This window comes from Cebus imitator, unplaced genomic scaffold (genome assembly GCF_001604975.1).
Source record: "Cebus imitator isolate Cc_AM_T3 unplaced genomic scaffold, Cebus_imitator-1.0 Scaffold119, whole genome shotgun sequence".
Taxonomy (NCBI): Eukaryota; Metazoa; Chordata; class Mammalia; order Primates; family Cebidae; genus Cebus; species Cebus imitator.
The window spans coordinates 3,168,079-3,192,152 of record NW_016107434.1 but is presented as its reverse complement, the minus strand read 5'-3'; the positions used below and the strand labels follow the sequence as shown (position 1 = coordinate 3,192,152).

Here is a 24,074-nt window from a genome sequence, read left to right as displayed (position 1 = left end):
ATCAGCTCTTGAAGTTGTCATGGTAATTCTTGGGACCTGTTTCTAGTGGACCGGTTTTAAACCCCCAGCTATGACAATCCTTGACCAAATGAAAGAAAAATGGGTTAAAACTTAATTTGATGTTGCAAGCAATAGCCAATATTGGGGAAGTTAGACTTTTGTCAGTTTCTATGGCCCTGTAAATTCAGTTTCCTAAGTACATTTAGTCTTTGCCAGGGTTTCAAAACAAGATTAAGGATAGCAATGGCTATTTCATGATTACTTACAAGATGTTTTGGTAGTCTATTCATTTGTATGACTAAACATCTGAACGATTGTTTTTCTAGATGGAGAGCTTCAACAAATGTGTTAAGCTACACAGATGTCAGAGGTTTAGTGTAAATAGATCTAGAAAAATAAATTTCCTTTGTCAAGGTATGATGCTGTATATTGTAAATCATGTATAAGTATGGCTTCTTTCTTCTCTTAGTTTTTCTTTAGCTAAAAATCAGTCTTAAGCCATTAAGTTCTCTGATCATCCCTAATGGCTTTTTATGTGAATTTTACTCTTTATAATGTGATTGAAACCATTCTTAATATTGGATATATTTCTTAACAATTGGTAAAAATACCCAGGATGATTACTTTATAGGGATTATAGAATTTCATGTTATCTGTGAGTGTAAGGTGTGAATAGAGGACTTTAATGTGGGTGACTGCCCACTAAAATTTAACTTACCCATCCCAATGGTTGTTTTTTCATTATGACTTATTTCTCTAATGTTCCGCTCTGTAATAATATGACAGTTTTACAGTTTTTCAGCAGAAGCTCATAATGAATCACAGTATGACATAGTGAAGACTAGATTAGAGTCAGGGGACAGGTTCTTTTTTGTCCAAAACTGGTTGTATGACCTTAGGCAGGTCACTCACTTTCAAAGTGCTCTGCAGCTGCCTCCAAACAGCATCTGTTGTCTTTCTGATTAAAGCCCCTTTGTTCAAAAAGCAACCAAAAACAAATAAACAAAAATCCTCTTAACCAGAGAGGCAGAAATAGCAACTGTTAAGATTTGGTTTTTTTATATATTTTGATTTTTTGATTTTTTTAATGTATTTCTGTGATGTAAATTTTGATGTAATTTTAGGCACATCATACCTACTGCTTTTTTAATTTATAATTTTGTCATAGCATTTTTTGTGGTATTTTTCGCAAGCATGTTTGGGGGTATGTGGGTCTAGGAATTGTGCTTTAATCCTTGGGAGCTTACCATAAGAACGCATGTATTACTAAGGAAAAACGGGGTGCTCAAATTCCCCAGAGAAGTTTCACAAGAACCCAAGAAAGGTTGCACAAGCAAATGTCATTGGATGACAAAGAATTATAGTGATGGTGGTAGCAATTATCATAATTAATATTTACTTAACTCATGTGCCGAGTACCATGGCTGAGCACCTTACGTACTTTTTTTTTTTGAGACAGTCTTGCTCTGTTGCCAGATGCCAGGCTGGAGTGCAGTGGTGTGATCTCGGCTCACTGTAACCTCCACCTCCCAGGGCCAAGCAATTCTCCTGCCTCAGCCTCCGGAGTAGCTGGGACTACAGGCATGCACCACCATGCCCAGCTAATTTTTGTATTTTAGTAGAGATGAGGTTTCACTGTGATGGCCAGGTTGGTCTCGATCTCTTGACCTTGTGATCCGCCTACCTCGGCCTCCCAAAGTGCTGGGATTACAGGCTTGAGCCATCATGCCTAGTACAAACATCTCTTAATTACTACAACTGTCTAATGTAGGTTGTATCATTACTTTATAGATGAGAAAACTGAGTCTTAGCCACGTTAAACAACTTACCCAATGTCAATAGTAAGAAAGTAAAGGAGCACTTTGAAGCTTCAGCTGCGCTGCTATCCACAGTGTGGAACCTAAGAATTTTGTAGCATAGCACCTGGCATACTGTGAGTACTCAGTGAATGTTCATCATCATTGCCTCCACCACCAATCTGACTATCCTAGGCCCTTGGATTAGACTCCTTTATAAGCATTTGATTGACTGTCCTTGGATCTTATTAGCTATGGCTGGTGAGGGGAAGGGGACACAATCCAGTACATGATTCCATTATTGGAAAATCCACTATCTATTCAATCTCCTATTATTATATAAATTAGCTCATTTTTAAACTATAGCATCGGGGGTTTATGCAAGGTAATGTGTCTTAAATTCATATAGCTCCAAAGTTTTCAAATGTAAGGCTTCATTTTATCCAGCATACATATGAACAAGTTAAGGTCTGGATAAAGTATTGGCCCTAAATATTATAATCATCAGAGGCAGTTATGGGAAACCCAAAGAAACCAGTTGGAGAACTTTTTTCATTTAAAAATTAACAAGAGGTGCTTTCTGTCTTTGAATTTGCTGAATTTCTAGTACTAAAATGTGATGAGATAAAAAATAAAAGTTAATTGCTTTTGAAGAACACTGCTTTAAAGAAGGAAGAATAAGCATGCAGCCTGTTGTCACTTTGCTCATGAACTGAACTTGCTACAAATTCAAACTTTTGGGGACATTCTCACCAATTAATAGAGCAACAAGTTACTAGTTTTTAAACACTAGCTTTATAGTCTCAAGTGCTAAGCATTTGAATACAAAGTTTAAAAGAAAAAGGCCATAGTCCATGCCTTTCAGAAATTATACACCTTCAGACAAGTGCTTATGTTTAAGGCAGAGTTGTTTGAGAAAGATGACCTTCTTCCAAATTAGTATACCTGTGATTTATCACCAAATGGTTATGCAGAGACTTGTGACTGTAAACCCATTGCTTTTGAAATTTCACTAAGGTTCCTTATGAAACAAAATGCAGGAAGCCTTTTTTTATTTAGTTTATTTGCAATTCCCAATATTTCTTAAATGGTGTCTGCTGTCCAAATGATGAGGCTATAGAGTTTAGCATCCCTACATGACAACTGAAATACTTCTAAAGTATTATACAAGGTCTGACCCCTTCCCATTGGAAATGAGATGGTTGGGAGACCAGGTAGACATTGCAAGGAAACAGGATTTATGTGTAATTATTTTCTTTAATTACAAGGAAACAGATTTATGTATAATTATCCCTTAAGTGAAAATTGTATAAATATGCTTGTTTAGAAGTATCTGCGAAAAATAACTAAGGAAAAGCATTTTACAAAAACATGTCACTTCTATTAATGCTGATAAGTTAAAGGTCTATATGGGCCTAGAAGACAGTATAATATGGAGAATTTCAGGCCCTGTTTGAGAATGTAGCCACCTGACTCCCATTAATGTTAATGAGTCTCTCACCAGATCATTCTAAAATTTTACCCCCATGGTCTGTTTTAAAGCATCAAGAGTCAGGAAATTTAGAGTGAAAGCTGAAATTCCATCTTGGAACTTTCTGATGTATATATTCCTATGGAAGATGTGTAGCACAGTGCACCTCTAAGATACCACCTTAGTGTTTAGGAATTCTGGAGAAAAAAATGCTGTTTCCCTTGGGAAGCAGCAGAGAGCATTGGAAAGTATAGATTACTAGTCAAAAATTATTATCCAGAATTGTTAAATTATTAGTCAAAAGACCTGGATTCTGTGACTAATATTGTAACCCAAAAAGTCACTTCATCAGCTTGGGTACCTGTTTTCTCCACATTGAGATTAAATAGTTGGGGTAGGTTACAGCAAGCTTAAGGTTATAGTCTTATCAACTTTCTCAAGTATTGCATCTGTATCACTTGAAGCCAAGACATTTCTGTCTATAGGTAGTTCTACAGCATTGAGGGAGTTCACTGGACTACACAGAAGCAGAGGAAAAAAGGTAGAATATTAGCTGCTAATTAAATGATTGCCTTTAAGAAGGATGAGCTGAATTCTTGATGAAGTCTGAAGGCTGTTTTGTCAGTATTGTAAATGGTTGAAAGACTTAACCCAGGGTGAAACATCTCATCTCTAATGAAAATATATTGAAACAAAAAGTGGGTTTACTTGTGAAAAAGTGTGGGTAAATGTACTTCATATAGATCCCAATTCTACCTGTGTCTGATTACCTCCTAGAACTGAGACTTGATAAATTGTGCTTAAGTGTTTGAGGTTATAGTCATCCCTCAGTATCTGTGGGGGATTGGCTCCAGGAGCCCTGTGGATACCGAACTCTATAGATGCTTAAGTCTCACATATAAAATGGTGTAGTGATTGCTATAACCTACACCCGTTCTTTAAATCATCTCTAGATTACTTATGATACCTAACACAATGTAAATGCTATGTAACTAGTTGTTAGTCTGTGTTGTTTACGGAATAATGACAAGGATAAAAAGCATGTGTATGTGGAACCCATGGATCCAGTGGACTAACTGTATATTGTGATCTCTGAAACTACCTATCACCCATACAAATTATTACAGTCATCAGAATATAAATGAATGCAGGACACCTGAAATACTTCTAATGTACTGTAGAAGGTCTGACCCTTTTTATTGTATACAAACAGGATTATTTGTATAGCACTTTGTAATTCATGTTGTTATACCAATAAGGTATTTTATGAATATCATCATATGTAGATTTAGAAGTACAGGTTGAGCTTCTGTAATCTGAAAATCCAAAATGCTCCAAAATCTGAAACATTTTGAGCACTAACATGACACTGAATAACGTGTCTGTTGTGCACCTGCATTTTAATAAGACTCGTCACTTGACTTTATGTGACAAGTCTCAGCCAAAAAGCGCAACTGAGTTTTTTCAGTGACCTTGAGGGAAGAATAAAATTACCTTCAAGCACTATGTATAAAGTATATATGAAACATAAGTGAATTTCTTGTTTAGACTTGGGTCCCATTCCCAATATATTACATTTTGTATATGCAAGTATCCCAAAATATTAGGGACAAAAATTGAAATTTGAAACAATTCTGGCCTCAAGCATTTCAGATAAGGGACACTCAACCTGTCTGAAAGTGTAAATGACTTAATGTTTTAAGTCACTTGTAAGTTTGATTGCCACAGGCATTTTCAAATATTTGTAAGAAAATTAAGTCATACTGCCCTAACTCCAGCATTGTGTGTAGTGAGTTGGCATTGTCCTAGACATTTAGAATGTTACCAGTGATGTGTATATGTGGAAATTGAGAAAATAGCTGCTGTAATCCTTTTCTGTGTTCTGCAGTTCAGGTGAAGGACCCCGGCTGAGAACAGCCCCACGTGCCCAAGTTAGGCAATGCCATTTTGTTTGTTTTTGATGTCCATAAAATAAATTCACATAAGGGGCAAGTGGAAATGGTACATTAAAATGATGAAAAAGGCCAGGTGTGGTGGCTCATACCTGTAATCACAGCACTTTGAGAGGCCAAGGCGGGTTGATCACTTGAGGTTGGGAGTTTGAGACCAGCCTGGCCAACATGGCAAAACACTAACTCTACCAAACTATACAATAATTAGCCAGGCATGGTAGCTAATAATCCCAGCTGCTTGGAAGGCTGAGGCAGGAGAATGGCTTAAACTCAAGAGGCAGAGGTTGCAGTGAGCCAAGATCGTGCCACTGCACTCCATCCAGCCTGAGCGACAGAGCGAGACTCCATCTCAAAAATAAAAATAAAATGATGGAAAAGACAAGAGGATCTAGGCTAGAATATCAGCCTGGGTAGACTAGATCACTATTTGAAGACTCCTTTTGTCTAGATTTTTTAAATTTTGTGACTCTAAAGACCTCTTCAGAGTCTAGTGATACAATGTCCTTTACTTGATACTTTTACCAAAAGCCTAGTTTCCTAGTCCACTTTAGCCTTAGGCAAGTGACCTGGAAATCTTACACCCTACACTAGGAACCTTGGCATCATGGCTTTATGCAACCTCATACCACTTTATATAGAAAAATCTCACAAATGGCCCCCTGCTCTTCAGCTTTACCATCCAGCTTAGACATTTGCAAATGTAAGCTCAGACCAGAAATGATCATTCTTCTAATTTAAGCAAAACCAGGAAAACAACTAACTTAGGAAGACCAGAGATGATATTTTCCTCCATGGGCAAGCATACCAGGAGGAAAAATATAAGGGTAAGAGCTCTGCATCCCTCACTGGTTCCAAATATCTGTATTTTTATTCTCTGAAATGCTAAAAGGCCATCCCTTTCCAATGTCTGCCCCACTCATATCAGATGGATGCCACATGAAGCAGAGCGGAGTCCCTTTGTTTCCTCGTTAGCATCACCCAGCTCCTCTATTTCTAGAGCTATAATAAAAACAACTTCTTTACTGTGCATCCTGTTGGTTTATACCAACCATGTCAGGTCCATAATCCATGGTATATTAAAGTGTAATAGACTGTGTAAAGAATACTAGGAAGATATTCATCCCTTCCCCTCATTTCACAATTTACTGCCTCCCAGATGGGCATCCATAAATATGACTTAATTGTGTTTAGCATAAAAGCCCCACTTTCTTTGAAGAGTGGCCTCCTCCTTCAGCCACTCATTGTATGAATGCCACACTCTTGAGAAGAAAAACTTAGAATATTTGGGGACATTTAAGTGGTGAATGTTTTCAGTCTGAGTATTTTATGGAAATGTCCTTTATAAAAACTTTTTTTTCCAAAGTTAACTCTGGAAAATAGTGTATTTTAAAGACTCAATCTGATACAGATGAAACTCGAGGTTAATGCCATTGTGCCTCCCTATAGTGTAAGTGTTATTTGTGCCCGTGTTAGTGTATCAATCTAAAAACAGGACATAGAATGGTCTTAGTATTCTTGGTTTTCATTTCCACTCTTTACTATTTTGTTGCAAACAAAAAATGGACGATTAAAAATTGCTGTGCCAAAAAATGGGCACAATGACTAGGGACTGTGTTCTGTTATCATGGGTTCCTCTGTTGTCTACTTTTCTATTTGTCAAGTAAGTACATGAAGCCGGGCGCAGTGGCTCATGATTGTAATCCCAGCATTTTGGGAGGCTGAGCCAGGCAGCTAACTCAAGGTAAGGAGTTCGAGACCAGCCTGGCCAACATGGTGAAACCCCATGTCTACTAAAAATACAAAAGTTGCACACCTATAATTCCAGCTACTCAGGAGGCCTAAGCTGGAGAATCACTTGAACCCCGAAGACAGAGGTTGGAGTGAGCTGAGATTGCACCATGGCATTGTAGCCTGGGTGGCAGGACAAGACCCTGTCTCAAAAGAAAAAAAAATAAGTCCACGAATGCCTGCTAGCTGATAGTTGAAAGGCTCTGAAACATTTTGTTTGCAACTCTGAAGGAGCAGAGTCCAGTGGGAAAAGCCAGCTGCAAGCCAGTGATCTTGATAGCATTGTTTGCTGTGATAAGGAGTCGTGTGGAGCAAGTGTGGTTGGAGCTCCACAGAAAGAAAGGCTCACCACTTTATGGGGGAGAGGTGGAGATTCCGAAGCTTGGTTTTTGGGGGAAAAAAAAAAGACATTCAAACAGAAGTGTAGCAGAAGGGAGAAAGGCAAGGAAGAGACGGCGTTAGAACAAACTGAATCCAGAGAACAGCCACAAGTCCCACCCAGCTGGAGCACTGGGGATGCAGGTGTGCGGACTGCAGGAGGCAGGTGTGTAGGGTTCACGGTGAACTGCAAATGCACTGTGTCTTCAGAGGAGGAACCAGTGAGAACATGAAGCAGAAAGGGGGCATAGTTCACTTATGTGGGCATAGTTTGCCTTTTAAGACGGCAGTTTGGGTGGCAACGAAGAGAAGTGAATTTACTGTGCAACGAGGGGAACCTGTAACATGTCACCATATAGAGCCTAAAGGTCAAAGAAGGAATCTTAGCTCTCAGAAAACTTACGTCTTAAAAACAGACTTCTGTATCATTATGTTTTTTGGGGGACTGGGGCAGTGATCCAGTTAATCAGGTCAAAGATGATGTGTATATACATACATACATGTTTTGATATAAAAAATAAAATTAACCAGGCACACTGTTGCATGCCTGTAGTCTCAGCTACTCAAGAGGCTGAGGTGGGAGGATTACTTGATCCTAGGAGTTTGAGGCTGCATTGAGCTGTGATCATGCCTTTGCACTTGAGTCTGGGTGACAAAGTGAGACCTTGTCTCAAAAAAAGAAAAACGAAGCATCTAAATACTATTTATGTGGCTTTGTAGAATGGAAGACTATGTAAATTTTGCATATAGATTTGAGCCACTCCTAGTCAAAGGACAGTTTTCATCTAAGACTTCTCATCTTTAAATATTGTCTTTCCCCTTTTTGTGCTGAGTCCCAGTGGGACACGCTGTGGCTGCCCTGGCACGCCTGATTCAGTAACTCATGGGCTTCTGTCTATAGGCCTTCGTCTGTGCTCCGGATGGGTTTTTTGGATTTTGTTGTTGTTACCACTTACCAAAAATTACTTACACTGATTCTTATTCTCTTAGGTTTGATTATCTGTCTTCCCCAACTGTAACAAAAGTTCTAGGGGAACCTTTATTTTCTTCACTGGTGGTTCCAAAGCACCTGGAATAGAGTCTAGCACATGGAAGGAGGGAATATACCCTCTTATGTCATTACATCAGCAGCTACTACAGGCTGAAATCAGAGGCTGCAGACCTACACATGGCCAGCAGGACTGTTCCCTTTGTCATATTGTTTGAAAACTTAAATTGGGAACATTCATTTAACAACTTTTCTAGTTTCTCTAAAAAAACTAGTTCTGGCAACAAGGCCACGTGCCTGTCCTCTCCTAAATGGGGCACAGCCTTCCCACTTTCCTACAATTTCCTGTTTTCTTCCCCACTTTAAGGCTATCAGTTCCCATATTCAAAAACTAGAAATAGAATGTTAGAACACTGGGATTCTTACACTTGGCCCACAATTACCATATTTGTCAATGGTATTAGAATTTGAGTTTGTGACTCTAATCTTTACACATGGTCCTTCCAGGTAATGTATTTGTGTTGTGCTTGGAGCATTTTGAAGACTTAAAATGTGTAGTGTCACGGTTTAAAATTGTATACACTGAGGTAGGAGAAACATTTTAGGCTGTTAGAGCTTCCAAGTCACACCACAAGGGTAGATGCCTTCTTTATCTGTACGTGGGAAAATTGGGCAAAATTTAGATCTCTCATTTCTTCTCATTTTCTTGAAAGCTCTTTTCCCTAAACCCTCAGTTTCTGCAGTGTGCATTGCCTCTTAATAATACCTCTTTTTACATTTGGAATCTTTCTCCAGATAACCATATATTCACAGAGGTATTGCAAAATCTTATCTGATACTCGATTCAGTTTGAATAGGGTATTTCTTGTCACTAAGTTCATATACATTTATGGCTTGGCCACAGTCTGCTTAGCACAGCCTGGAAGTAGCCAGTTAGAAACCATCTGTGAGAGATCAGAGCTGGTCCAAGAAGATCACTCAGGCCTCAGAGGAGTTTTTCCTCCTGTTTGGCAATGCCCATAACTTAAAATCACTGGCAAAGAACAAATCACTAGTTTCACGTTTGAGGGAACTTGATAACCTAGGGGAGACACAGGTCACTTCTCAGTATCTGATTAGCTAAATACCAGACTAATTCACAGACATTCTTGCCAAGAGTATGGGGGGATGTCACACAGCACAAGATGGCCCTGGCCGTGGCTTCACTCTGCCTAAAATGATACACTTAGGAAAGCTGAATCATTTTACTACAGAACAGAATAATTTTTATTAGTTGAAATAATGAACTACATTTAGAGATAATGGTATACAACTTTAGCCTCTCAGTCTTCTTTAGGTTATGTTCATGTTCTTAAAGTTTTTTTCAGGAAAGCTAGTGTATCTCTTTTTAAGTGAGCTTTATCCAGTATATGCATTTTTAAGCTAAAATACTTGCTTTAACTTATAGCCACTTTTCTACAATAAGGCTACAGCAGAAAGCAAGCCAGCTGAAGCTGCTGCCCGCCTGGAGCTTACATTCAGTTGTTGCATGATAAACAGATCAGGAAAGGAATAGTCTGTTAGGTAGATAGAGGCTGTGGGAAGTCTATGGAAGGAAGGTAGGTGTATGGAGGGTTAATAGGAAGATATTGACAAGGGAAGCTGGAGAAGGAGATACTTCATCTGAGACTTCAGTGCTGTCAGGCAGCCCAGTCGTGCAGACCATGGTCAGGGCATTCCAGAGAGGAGGAACAGCGAGTACAAACAGCCTTTAATGTGCACTCTTAGTGTGCTTAAGCCAGACCCAGCTGCCAGCAAGGCTGGAAAGGAAGGAGTGTGGGAAAGAGGAGGTGATGCCATGGAGCAGCCAGGGAGCAGACTTAAGTGCAGGGCCTTCTAGAGCATTGTGAAGACTGTAGATGTTATGTCAAGAGTGATGGCAAAACAAGCCATTGAAGGTTTTGAGCAGGGGAGCCACTTGATAAAATTCACATTTTAAAATCAATAAGGAAGATTGTGGTAATGTAGTAATAATACCTGCCATGGCCTGTATCGAGCACACATTATGTGCTAAGCACTCTGCATGTATTATCTCCTTAAATCTTTAAAGCAGCTGTATCATGATGGTCACTATGGCTATTCTCATCGAACAGGTGAGGCAATAATGAGGCATTTGGTCTTAAATAACTTGCCCACAGTCAAACAGATGGTAGAACCAGGTTTAATAAAATGGTGATGTTTCAAAATCCCTTACTACCTTTCATGAAGTATCACAGCATAGATCCTAGATATGAGATTTTTTTTTATTCATTTTACATCATTGTAGCCCTAAATTAAAGTTATCTTAAGGCTTATATAGCTTATGTTACAACTTTCCTCTTTTTCTGGATATTTTTTAAGTGTGAGAGTGGTATTTTCATATACAATAATATATCTTGTGATTGTAAAGAAGGATATGTAGAAGAAACACCCCAAAATGAAACCTCTTGATAATCCTATAGAAAGAACTCAGGTTCTTGACCTGTGGATTCAGAATTGTATCTCAGTATCATTGACTTTTTTAGTAATCTTATGAAAACATTATTCTGACAAAAGAATCCATAGGCTTCCTTAGACTACCAAAGGGGCCTGTGGGTGTGGAGGCAGTATGCCCAAGATTCCCGTGACTCGCGGCAGAGCTGCTGCAAATGCTACTGGATTTATTATGTTTAGAGTAAGGGGAAATATGATGGTACGTGCAAGAGTGACCACATGTCCTGATCTGCCCAGGATTGCCCTAATTTATATCTTTGTCCAGATGTAATTATTAATATCACTCTCAAAAGTATCCCAGAGAAAACAAGTTATTTGGCCACTGTTACCTATGTCTGTTATCAAGAAAGCAGTGGTGACAGATATAGCAAATTGAGTGCTATTACCAGGACATGTGCTAGAGGCTGCCCACCCCTGAATTCAAACCTGCCACGGTAATGAATGGTTGTAATTGAAGCTGTAAGATTACACAAAGGAGACGACCGAAGAAAATATTTTTAATCATGATTTCTCTTTCACAGCCAAAAAAGAGCATAAAATGGAAGAAAGTCACTTGGAGAATGCACAGAAAAGGTAAGCAGCTCTGATTTAGCCCTAATTCTTTCTTTGGCTAGCCATTCTTTATTATTATCATGAAGTGCATTCATTTTGTTATACAATTCTATCTCCAAAACATTTTCACCTTCCCCAACTGAAACTTTGGACCCTTTAAACACAAATTGCCTATTCCCTGCTCCCCTGTCCCCTGGCAGCCACCATCCTCCTTTCTGTATCTCTGACTTTGACCACTTTAGCTACCTTTTACGGTTGGGTCATCCGGTATTTGTCCTTATGTGCCTGGCTTCTTTCTGTAGCATGTTTGACTAGCCATGCTTTCAGCCTCTATGTTAAGACTATACATCCGTAAGCAGTAAGCTTCACTTGGAAGCTGGAGTGAAGGCAGTGTAACAGGACTTAGGAATAGTTTTCCTCAGGAAGCAGGGATCATCCAGAAGTGACTCACCTACCTCACACACATGTCATGACATTATTCTGCCTGTTTGCCTCTTCTGCATTGCTCTGCTCCTGAACCACTTCATGAAAGTCAGGGACAGTTTGATCCTTCTTATCATTACAGTTAGATCAAACTAATTATTGCAGACACCTAAGAGACATATCTTTCCTCAGCTTCTAGAGGAGGATATTAAAAACAAGGAGCAGATAGGAAGAAGGGGCTGTCCATATGCCCATATAGCATATGGACAATTCCCCCCAGAATTTAAAGAAGACCTCAGAGGTCTTCTGCCCAGCCTCATGTCACCTACTGCAGGCGTCTTCCTTGCTTTCTCTTTGCCAATAGACACCAGAGGGGAACCATACACTCCCCCCAGTAGAATCTAATCATCAGCAGTTCTCACCCCTTAGAGCTTTTTCCTTTTTGTTAGTTGATGAGGTCAACTTGGCTTTCCCTCCCTCATAGAAGAGTGAGTGGCAATAGACAGAAGTATTCTCATATTTGGGGATGAAATTTGAGGTTATGTTATGCTAGTACCAGTTCTAAAAGTACTGGTAAATTAGATGAGAGGTAGGGGTAGGAGAAAACATATAAGGAAAAATGAGCTTTCCAAATGTGTGAGAGGAACAGTTTCCCACTTAGGAATTTAAATGCAAATAAACACATTGTAGAAATGAATCATTTTCCTCCTGTCTAGCCACAAGTTCCGAGACTTCTGAAATCCCATAGACAGTGCCATCTGCCCTACTTTCACAGGTGCCAGCATCTTGCCGTGCTTCCTGCTATAATTACCAGTAAGATTAAAATGCTGGTGAAACCAAAGTGAAGGCAAGTCTTGCACTTTGCTAACTACAGACATGTTCTTAAATCATGCTTATTTTAGCATAATAATCATTCAAAACTGGGATAACTCCATGGTTATGCTTTTAGGAGTTTGTGTCTCTCTACTGACCTTATTCCTATATTAAGCTTCCCTCCCCAATGCATAAAACTAGCATGCATGTGTTATAGAAAAAATATGCAGCACATAGAGAAGAGATTATCAAAAAGGGCACATTGGTGTCAGGCCAAAGAAATTCAGTTTCCAGGATGGACGTCAAATTTCTAATAATTTTTCAAGATTCTTGCTGAAGGAAAAGGGGACCCACCGTAGAGGAGCCGAAGCTGCTGCCATGCATTAGCTATGCAGAGGGCAGTCATAAATTTTAGTTGTCAGTCCTTTCCGTGGCTTTGTGGTGAAGGTAGTCTAGCTTTCATGTCATACATGAAATATGTTATATCCCATCTGTAATGTAGAAACCACAGTTGTTTGGTTACACTCTTTAAGGAGGTTGTGGTCAGTGTTGCAATATTTGTGCGAGATCTAGTAAATTCTTATGTTTTATTCTCAAGAGAAACAATTTACTCTGAGGGTAAGGAGTATTTGCTTTTCCTAAGCAGTTTCTGAAGGGCATGCATGTAAGACAATAAGTGGATGTGTTCCGCTTTGGCATCTCAGCACTGTAAAAGTAAAACAGTTCACTTTGCTATGAGATCTTTGATGTAATCATTGTCTGCACTTTATAAATGTTTGGCCGAATTAAAAAGATACAAATCAGACAGGAAATTATAGCAGAGACAAAAGGGGTCAGAGAATAGTTTGCAGTGACATAAAAAAGTTATATAAAACAAAATATATGATTAGAAATCAATCTTTTAAAAGTTGAGAGCCATTTTAGAGCTATCTGCTGACAAATAGAAATTTCAAATCGCATCATTGACCTTTGTTTCCTGTATATTGGAGAAAATTCTCCTGGTTGTTAAATATCACCAATCTTCTTGCCCAAATTGCAAAAGATTTTCAATGATCAGCCTTCTGTGAATCAAAACTGAATTTAAAAGTGGAGTTTTGTGTAGGAAAGATAACAGTCTAGACCTTAGCAGATCACTGTAGGTTCATACTCTAGCTTTTAGCTTTTTCTTAAACAATGAGATAACAATGCAATCAAGTAAGGCACATACTGGAAGTGACTTTGTGTTTTAAAAACTGCTGAGTGCCAAAGCCAGACCATCCTCTGGGACTCTGTTTGCTTTGGTTCTTCTAAAGAGGTTCACTTGCTTTTTTAGTTTCCAAAACACATAGAAAAAAGTAAATGCTAAAATTTAGTATTTCTCTTAGTGTTCCCCACCCTTTCAGGAAGAGTAAGCATGCAGGACCTCACAAATCCCTGGAGAGAGAGGCAAGGATGGCAAAGGTTAGCTTCAGTTTAGAGTTGGGAAAATCAAGGCCTCAGGAAAATGACATGCTTTTCTCAGGACCTGCGACAACCACCAAATCACGCTGTCATTCTCTGAAACTACACCAGGAATTACAATATGTCGATCTCACAATCTAGACTCCAGGTAAGGCTAGAGGTGTCAGGTGATCCAGAACCACTATGTTCTGCTGGAAAATTGGAAGATAAGTCGTTCCTCTAAATACTAGAAATGCAACTTTCCCTTCCCCATGAATGCTCAAATGAATATGTATCTGTATAGAATGTGTACATAAGAAAGAGAAAATAATCGTGTGCCCTCCCTGGGGTAATGCATGTTATGTGTGATACAGAGGACAACTGTCTCTAAAGTAGAAAAGGGTGGGAGAGAACAACTATTTTGTCTCTTAAATGCCTGTGTTACCCAGCATGAGCAACAGAAAGATAGAGCAGACAGAACATTTCACAAAAAAATCAGGGGATCTGAGTTCTAGGCCCAACCCCATCAGTGAATAAGGTCACGCACTCTTTCCAGGCCTCTGTTTTGACATCTGTAAAATGATAATTTAGCAAGTCATCCTGTAAATTCTTTCCCAATCTGAAGTCCTGTGACTTTATAGGAAATGCATGGCCTGTTTCTATAGGCCATATAAGTCTCTACTTATGTATTCCCATGCTATGATCAAAGTAATTTTCATTTGAATGAAAGTTGCATGCTACAGAGTATACCTTTGGTTTTACCACTATTTGGACTGCCATGGAGTTAAGGGTTATGTCTGGGGCAAGAGTGGACATTGGCACTTTCTTCCCTTACTGGTTGTGCTTCCCATTATGTGTGTTTGGAATTATAATAGAGTCCCGTGAGAGATTACTGCAGTTATTGCCTTTCTCCACTTATGCACTTCCAGTCTTTTAATAACTGGGAGCCAAAATTCCCTGACCAGTAGTTTTAATTTGCATTAAAAACAGATTTATTCTTTACAGAAGCACAAAGAATTTATGGGACTCAGAGCTGCAGTTCCAGCTTGGATCTTGCCTAATCGTAGCCATGGAATCAATTAACAGTTCATCTGTGAAATGTGATAAAATCTTATGAGATACATATTGCCCAATAACTGAGAACGAGATGAAAGTATGCTCCATAATAGTAACAGGGCTTCAGGGTTTTACAATTGCCATTGAATATAGTTCCATTAGAAAATCAGCATTCAGGATGGCCACAAAAAAAAAAAAAAAAAAAAAAAAATGAAAAAATAAAAAAAAAAAAAAAAAAAAAAAAAAAAAAACCAACAACACATTAAACACCAAAAAAAAAAAAAAAAAAACCGCTGTGTCTGAACAGATGATAGAGCATTGAGTAATAAACCTGGCCAGCCATTCCTGCTTTGATTAGTTTCCAACACCCTGGAAAAGGGGGCCATTTATTTAAGTGTTCTTGCTCATGGCAAATGAGCTTGTGAGGCTTGGGGTAGGTGGGGGTGAGGGGGAAAGATTAGTTCAAAGCTATAAATTGCTGCAAAGCTAGTGCCTCCAAGAAGGGCTGCTTGGGAGGCCCAGGTAGTCTGGTGTGCAGAAAGCCTTGCTGAGGTAGGTCTTATTGCTATCTTGGAGTTCACTCTGGAAAACTGGGGTTCTTTTCTGACGAGATTGGACATCATTTTTCAAGATCAAAAATGGTTTTTCATCCAAAACCTGCCATGCCCACAACTGTATCTATTTTTGTACATTTGTGGTTTGTATTCTTGTATCATATTAAGCTTTAAAAGGTAGCCCTCTTAAAGATCGTATCATCTACATCTCTTATTTTATTCTTGAGAAAATTGAAAGTCAAAGATGCTGAGTGACTGACCCAAGATTACAAAGCCAGGATATGCCAGAATAAGGATAGAATGGATTTTCTTGCTTTTCTGTGAAACATTTGACAGGTTAATTATTTCCAATGAGCTATCAAACTGACCACTGTTAATATTACAGTGTTTCATCAGTCTTTCATGTAATCACTAAACATAAAATGAAGAGCAGGGAAGAGACATGGATCTGGGATGAAGAACAAACTCAAGAAATTTTACCTGCACAACCCCAGAAATTATACATGCTGATTTTATACAGATAAGATGTGCCTAGGAACATCCCAATCAGGTTGCATTTCTTGGCAAATCGGTTTGGGCAAGTACATTTTCTGAGGCTTAGAATAAACTTCAGTAACTATGAGCCCCAGCTTCTGTGTTAGAGAACAAACCCACAGGAAACTGTCCCCAGTGTCCCCTCTCTAATAGGTTTTGGTATTGACAATTTCTCACCCACTGCCTCATTCCATCTGCCCCTCTACCTGTTGCAGCTTTGAAACAACAGTAGGATATTTTGGGATGAAGCCAAAGTCTGGCGAGAAGGAGATCACACCCAGCTACGTGTTTATGGTGTGGTACGAGTTCTGCAGTGACTTCAAGACAATTTGGAAACGGGAGAGTAAAAACATATCTAAAGAAAGGTAAGGTTCAAATAAAAATGTTAATGCCTCCTTCAGGAGTCTAGGAAACTGCACTCTTAAACCTAACAAAGTATGTCTATTTCACACGTGTTGATGTTTTCTTGTGGATCAAGTGGTCATCAGGGAAGGACTTTTGCCTCAGGGATCGTAGGGAAAATCAGGGAAAGCTTGCTGTCCCCACAGGCAGATAGGCTCACATGATCTGATAAGTTACACTTTCTTAACCGCTTCCAATTACTAGCTAGTAAATGAAAGGAGAGTTGTGCTAATTTGCAACAGATTGCTTCTCTGTGTATTTTCATGTTGGCCCAGGCTAAATGAGGCAGCCTTGCTGTCGCAGACAGTATAGACAAATAAAAGTGAATGCTTTTCCCATTAATATACTGAACTTGCATCAAAGGAAAATCTCTGTGACTCGGGCCACACTTCACACAGTGTGGAAACCCCGCATTGGATTTACAGCGCCACTTCTGACTCCCCGTATCCTGCTGCGGACATCAAACTGTGTGCCGCTCAGCCCCATTGCAGCCCCTGATTTTATTAGCTGGGAGTAGAAGAAAAACCTCAACTCTGTAGACGGGCGTGCGTATGTGTGTGTGTATGTGCGCGCGCGCATGCATGTGTCTGTGTATGTTCATTTCCCTTGGAGAAATTCAATTTGCCCCTCTATATCAGAAAAAAAGCATTTCTGCTTGATCATTTTGCAATCATATTGCCACTGTTCTGTAAAGGATGTCATGGATTTAAACTTCAAACAGCTACTACTCCTGTGGAACAGATGTATATGAATGGCGTTCAAAACAGTAAAAGGAGGCAAAAAGATTCCTCAGTGTAAGGAAAATTATATGTGTAATTAGCACCTACACTTTACTAACCATTGAGGCCTGACATCATTGAGTATTCTTCACTTTGTAATCAAAAATATATACATATTTATAGACACATTACAACCTACTCTAATATTTCACCTTAAAACACTAGTAAGAGGATCAAAATTGAGATTTTTGACATAGTATTGAGTCTCCAAGTATTTTGTCAGAGAACTAGAAAAAGAAAAAGGCCTTCTTTCTTTCTAAGGAAGTTAAAGAACTTTAAAACCGTTTATCAACACATCTTCCCATCATTACCTCTTTGGGAACATGGGAATTATACTGAATATATCCATTATATAGATAAACTGAAACAGAGAAAAGTACCATTGTTGAGAAAATAGGTCGTTGATAATAGCATGAAAAAAATCCTAAAAATCTTGGCACCCAACTCATTGCTCTTGCCCTGCAATCACTTATTTAGCCTTTTAAAGTAAGCTAAAATAAGTTTCTCTGGGATCAATTCTCATACGAAAATGCTGTTCTTATACCCGCATGGGAGCTGGCCAGTGTGCTCTCCAGGTCTACATGCCTTAAGGCTGGGACATCCAGCCGTGGGCCTGGAACGCACAGCTTTTGCTTTAGAATTTGCACCTCAGATTTTGAGCACAGTCCTTAATTTATTTGTCTTTAGGGCCCTAAAAATGGTCTAAAACAAAAGACTAACAGAGAAGGCAATTAGTTGCTTTTCATTTTAATAATCTTCTGTTGAAATACTGAACCATATTCCAAATTAAAGAGTTTATATCGCAAAATTAGACCAAAGAAATTGTGAGTCTGTCATAGAGGTGGTATCCAGAAGTCCTTTAAAATGACAGTATCTGTGATTCCCAGCCATGGGTGTTTGCGGCATTGCTTCCTGGGTGCAGCTGTTGAATTGCCTCCTTCACACTCTGTAAACCAACACCTTTACAGGGTCATGACTTCACAAGACCCTTTTCAGTTCTTCTCATTTAGCAGTTTCAGGGGACCCTTCATTCCAGCCATGCTCTGTGAGGATGGATTGCCAAGATTTCCACCCTAAAACAACATCTCTAAGTTGATGATGGCTAATAAAATTTTTTTGGAGGCAGCAGCATAGTTAGGAAAATGTTAAGAAATATCAGCACGTTATGTGTATTACTGCCAAACCAGTTAAACAAACTGATTAATATCCAGGGTTTTCTTGAAATCCTGAAGTGAGAACTTTGTTAAATTGTTCTCTGTCTGCTAAAGACTTTAGCTTCTTAGCTGTTAGAATCACACATTCACTTTGGTAAAATAAGCAATTAAATTTAAAAAAACACAATTGCTTTGTTTTGACATCCATTAATGATATTTGATATTATAGTTTCAATTATACTTTCCCCAGAAAACCAATATATCCCAACAACACTAAAAGTCAGGAGGTAACAAAACATCATTAACAAGGGCATCCTAAAAAATAACCAAATAAAAACCTGATCATGTGTCATTATAAGGAAAAAAACTAGTTTGGGATCCCATCAGAAAAAATTAACTCCATTTTTAAATATACCTGAAGGCCAACTAAGTGCTCAAAATCATTGGCAAAATTAACAATAGTAGCATTTTTAAAGGGACAGGCTTCATGGAAAATAGTGTTTAAATTCTACTTCCAAATGAAATGCAAGTGTTGAAAACTATGAAGGCCACTTGAGGTTAATTTTGGTGGTAGAGAATATTTACTTTTCCTGCTTAGGATAGTTTTCATGAGTACACATTAGCTTGATGCAAAATTGATATGAATGCATCTTCATAGTAAGGTAACTTCCCCTCAGAAAATCGAGAATAATCTCTAAACACACAAACAACCACATAAAAATGTCCAAAGTTCTGTGCCTTGTGAGTGGGCAACAACCTTATCATTAAACTAGTGTCAGGGCACAACTGTATGGTTGAGTAGAAGAAACAGTATGTCACTGAGGAATATGGTTTACCTGGAGATTAAGTGTATCTTTGGAAGAGCAATCTACTGTGTGATGGTATATTAACAGCATTCTATTTTCCTTGACATTCAAGCCAGTCTTAAGCAAAAGAGGAAACTTCTGTGCCCAGGCACAAATCTGAAAGTGCAACTTTCTAGACTTGCAGTCTGTGACCCAGTCGTCCGTCGTGCTGCCCCTGGTATCAGGACTCATCTTTCAGTGAAGCATCCAGTCCTTTCTCTTATCCCTTCTGAGTACATGCATTGCTGAGCAGTGTCAAAAAGACCTGGAGACAGAGCTGAAAATAGGCATTTTTACCCTTCAGCCCACCATTAATTGGCTATGTGATCTTGGGCCAGTCACTTATTCACTGGGAACCCAATTGTCACAACTGTAAAATGTATGTATTAGGATGAAGCAAGAACTAAATGGTGACTATGAGCTCTTCTAGCTCAAAATCTATATTAACCTAGAAACTACTGTCATTTTATGAGGAATTGTGTGGTTCAGGTCTGCAATCATGCCCCTCACCTTTGCTCTTGAGCTATAGGGACTAATTTGGAAGAGATTTCAAAGCAAGGACTTGCAGGGGAGTTGGGAGATTAGGTGGCAAGGAGAATTTTCATTGCCATCCTGAAACTAGTAAATGTCTGTAACTACCCTGCCTCACCCGAACCTCCAGTTCTTCTCATAAAATAATGTGGGTCTTTTTTTGTGTTGAGTCACCCAGGCTACAGTGCCACGGTGCAATCATAGCTCACTGCACTCATGACCTCCTGGGCTCAAGTGATCCTCCTGCCTCAGCCTACTGAGTAGTTCGGACTACAGCTGTGCACCACCATACCTAGCTAGTTTTATTTTTTGTAGAGACGATGTCTCACTATGCTGCCCAGGCTGGTCCTGAACGCCTGAGCTCAAGCAATCCTCCCACCTTCGCCTCCCAAAGTGCTGGGATTACAGGCACAAGCCACATGCCTGGCCCTAATGTTCATGAAGATCACATTTTTTTTTTACGGAGCATGTACACAAAACATTTCTCTGCTCATCTGTATCCAACATTTATGATGTATCAGAGTCCAAGGTTTATTTTATCCTCAGAAGCAGCTTTGCCTCACTTTTACCTTTTCATGTAAAGGTAAAAGGTGTTTGTGCCTCCTGATGTATACCAAAAATTAATTGAATGTTTGGACATGTTTCTTCCATGTATTATATCAATAGATGATCCAAGTATATGCACAACTGCAAGGAGATAACCTGATTTTTGCTGATACCATTATTGGCTATTCTTTACTCTTGTTTGCGTGATAGGACCTTACTTATAAAGCATTCCCCCATTTAGGATAGCCTAAGACTGCCCCCACATATACACACACTGCCTCCCACAAAATGAGCTGTGAATTTGCAAAAGGTACAGAAGGCCTAGGGGAGTCAGGACTCCAGGAATTAATTCTAGGCACAAAATTCACCCTGAGCCAAAGCAAAGTTTAAAAGTGCCATTTAAAAAACCCATAATGGGTAAGTAATGAGTGAATTAGAAGTTTGGTGAATTGTTTATGAAATGCAAATAAGAAATTTCACTATACACATAGCTATGATTTACACCATAGGGGAATGGATAGTTACTTTGTTTTTTCTTTGGAGGGCTGTTTTTCTCCCAGCCACATACCAACAGGGTTTTAAAGTATATTACTTGCTATTACTATGGGTAGTTATGGAACTGCTGTACCCTTGACAGAAGATAGTTGAAGGCTGTTGTGGGGCTATCCTGAAAGCTGTTCTCAGAGCTCCCTATTGCTCGGTCACTTTAGGACCAAGAATTGGGGACTTAGAGATACCGTCAATCTACAAAGGGGCCCCTTACTGCAGTGTAGAGTCTACGGGAATTCTTCTCTTTACGTGATAAACTTTTATTCCTAGAAAAAGCTCCATAAGTAAAATTTTTATTTATTGAATTCTGCTTTCCTGCTGACATACAGACATGATTTCAGTAACTTGTAATGTGTTAACTTTCTTTTCCTTGCCCTCTGTTATGTAAATAGTTTGTATTCATTTAACCCCTAAAGAGCTGCTTATTTTTAAAAATCCCTTAATACAATCACCCTCTAATTAGCAAAACTTTGAATTTTCCTAAATCACATTTCAAAATGGTTCTGTGCAAATACACAAAAAGTAAATGCCCCAAGACAAACAGAATTATCATAATCACAAAAAATAGCCAGGCACAGTGGCCCACGTCTGTAATCCCAGCACTTTGGGAAGCTAAGGCAGGTGAATCACCTGAGATCAGGTGTTCAAGGTCAGCCTGGCCAACATGGTGAAACCTCGTCTCCACTAAAAAATACAAAAATTAGCCAGGCGTGGTGGTGCACTCCTGTAATTCTAGCTACTTGGGAGGCTAAGGCAGGATCATCACTTGAGCCTGGGAAGCGAAAGTTGCAGTGAGCCGAGCTCACTCCACTGCACTCCAGCCCAGGCAATAGAGTGAGACCCTGTCTCAAACAACAACAAAGAATAAAACCAGCTTATTTCCCCAAGCAATAATACATCTGTAAAATTAAAAATATGCCATGAATAAGAAGAGGATAAGCTAAAAATGTGTAAGAATTATACGATCATTGGTTTAAAAAACTATACACATCTGTTGGCCCTCTTTCCTCTGAAAGCATCATTCCATCCCTTTACTCTTCCCTTCAAACTTCTTTCAAAAGTAGTTATGTTCATTTTCTTTTTTTCCGTACCACACACTCCTTCCTGTCTCAGTAAAGATAACGTCTTGGCTGCCATAACAGAGATCAAAATAACTGTTGCTGAAACAAAGGAAAAGTTCATTTTCCTCTGGCATAACAACCTGAATGCAGGGAGTTTAGATATCAGGAATGCATTTTTCCTTCTCTTTTGTGACTGCCATCCTTAAGGTAAGGTCCTTAGTCCCAAGGTGGAAGGGGGGCTCTCATCAGGTATACTTCTGCCACTGCTGCTCATTTCCTGCCAGTGGAAAGGGGACTGCACAACCTTTCTTTTTAATATGAAATAGCATGAGCTGGAAGGTACACACATCACTTCCACTTTAGCCCATCGGTCAGAACTTAGTCTCGTGACCATACACAAGGGACATCAGGAAATGTAGGCTTAGCTGGGAGCCAAGTCCTCAGCTAAAGACTCATGCTTTCCATTAGTAAAGGAAGCAGAAGAAATGTGTGTTGAGTTTGTTACTAGACTGCGTCATATTTCCTAATTGTGAAGTCAGATGACTCCCAACTCTTTGCCACTGCTAGTTTTTGAGACCGATGGTAGCTTCCTCAATCTTGAAATGCCTCATTGCTCTCATAGTATATTGGGTCTCTGCAAAGGTGACTATTCCTCTTCTTCATCTCCCTCATTAGCTCCTCTGTTTATTCTATTCCTCAAGTGTAGGCCTTCCCCAAGTTAAATCTCAGTGTTCCTCTTTTCTGCTCTATACTCTCTGTATAGCTAGTCCCAACTATTTTCACAGCTTCACCTATCACCTCATTGCCAAGGCCTTCCAAGTTTTAGACCTAAATTTCCTACTGCACACTAAGCATTCTCACAGTATATCCAAACCTCATCTGCAATTCAGTATGTCTCAGTTGGAAATTACTCTCAACTAAGGCCTATTCCTCTTAGGTTCCCTAACTTTCAATTGCATCACCATCTTCCTCTCAGTAGCTAAAGGCAGGCTGGAAACCAGAATTATCTTTAATGCTACAAGATTTATTTTTCATCTATTTCTGACTCTACTGTTTTGCCCTCTTAATGGTGATTGTTCCTTACCCTGTATCTAAGTTGGCTCTGCCCTAATCAGGACTCTATTGTCTCTCACTTGGATTATTAAAACATCCCTCTAACTCTCCTCTCTGCCTAGGTTTTCTGTTTCCTCTTTAAATGTCCCTTAATATTGCATCCAATTTTCTTTCCAAAACAGAAGTCAGATCATATTTATCTCTTTAAACATATTCTGTGGTTTTCCATTGCTCATGAAATAAAGGGAAGATAAATAAAGTACCAACCATGGCAAATTATGTATTGAATTCTCATAACAGCCCCCACCCCCAAAAAAAGATTTATTGCTATTTCACAGCTAAGCATGAGTGAGTAAATGAATTTTCAATGTCATAGTTTCATTAATAAACAGGATAGGAACATAGGTCTTTGACACTAAAGCTTGAGCTCTTTCAAGAACTTTTTATTCTCTCCCAAATTATAGCATGGCACTGAGAACCTGCCCTAATCTCACTCTCCAGCCTCATTTCCTATAGCCTCATCCCTCCCTGCACCTACTACAACCACTCACTGTCTCACACCTGCACTTTCTTGTGTTCTCATTGGATAATTTCTTCATGCTGCATTGCCCCCCATTATTTCCTGCTGATCAAAATACAGTCATCCTTCAAGGAGTGCCTCCAGCAACCAGGTCCTGTACAAATTTTCTGAAATCTCCCTTAATAAAAGAATTAGTTTTTCCTGTGGTCTCTGACAACATTTTCTTCTTACCATCCTTTAGCATTTCATCCATTCCAACTTGTTATTTTAGCACTTTATGTGTATCTTTCCACTGCTAGAACACAAGCCTGTTCTTTGTTGTATCTTGTATGGTGGACTCTCCAGCACACAGCTAGTTATTGAAAGAGCATTGAAGATCCTGGCTGATAGAGTTTGGAG

General features: G+C 39.2%; 1 protein-coding gene across 2 annotated transcripts in view; it reads left to right on the top strand.

The window, feature by feature from the left end:
• FMN1 (formin 1) overlaps window positions 1–24,074 on the top strand; it is a 421,043-nt gene that overhangs the window by 372,834 nt on the left and 24,135 nt on the right. For both annotated transcript variants that reach the window (XM_017539536.2, XM_017539537.2), the window contains 2 exons: window positions 11,406–11,457; window positions 16,451–16,600. In XM_017539536.2, the coding sequence (XP_017395025.1) occupies window positions 11,406–11,457; window positions 16,451–16,600 (202 nt within the window). The remainder of the gene's footprint in view (window positions 1–11,405; window positions 11,458–16,450; window positions 16,601–24,074) is intronic.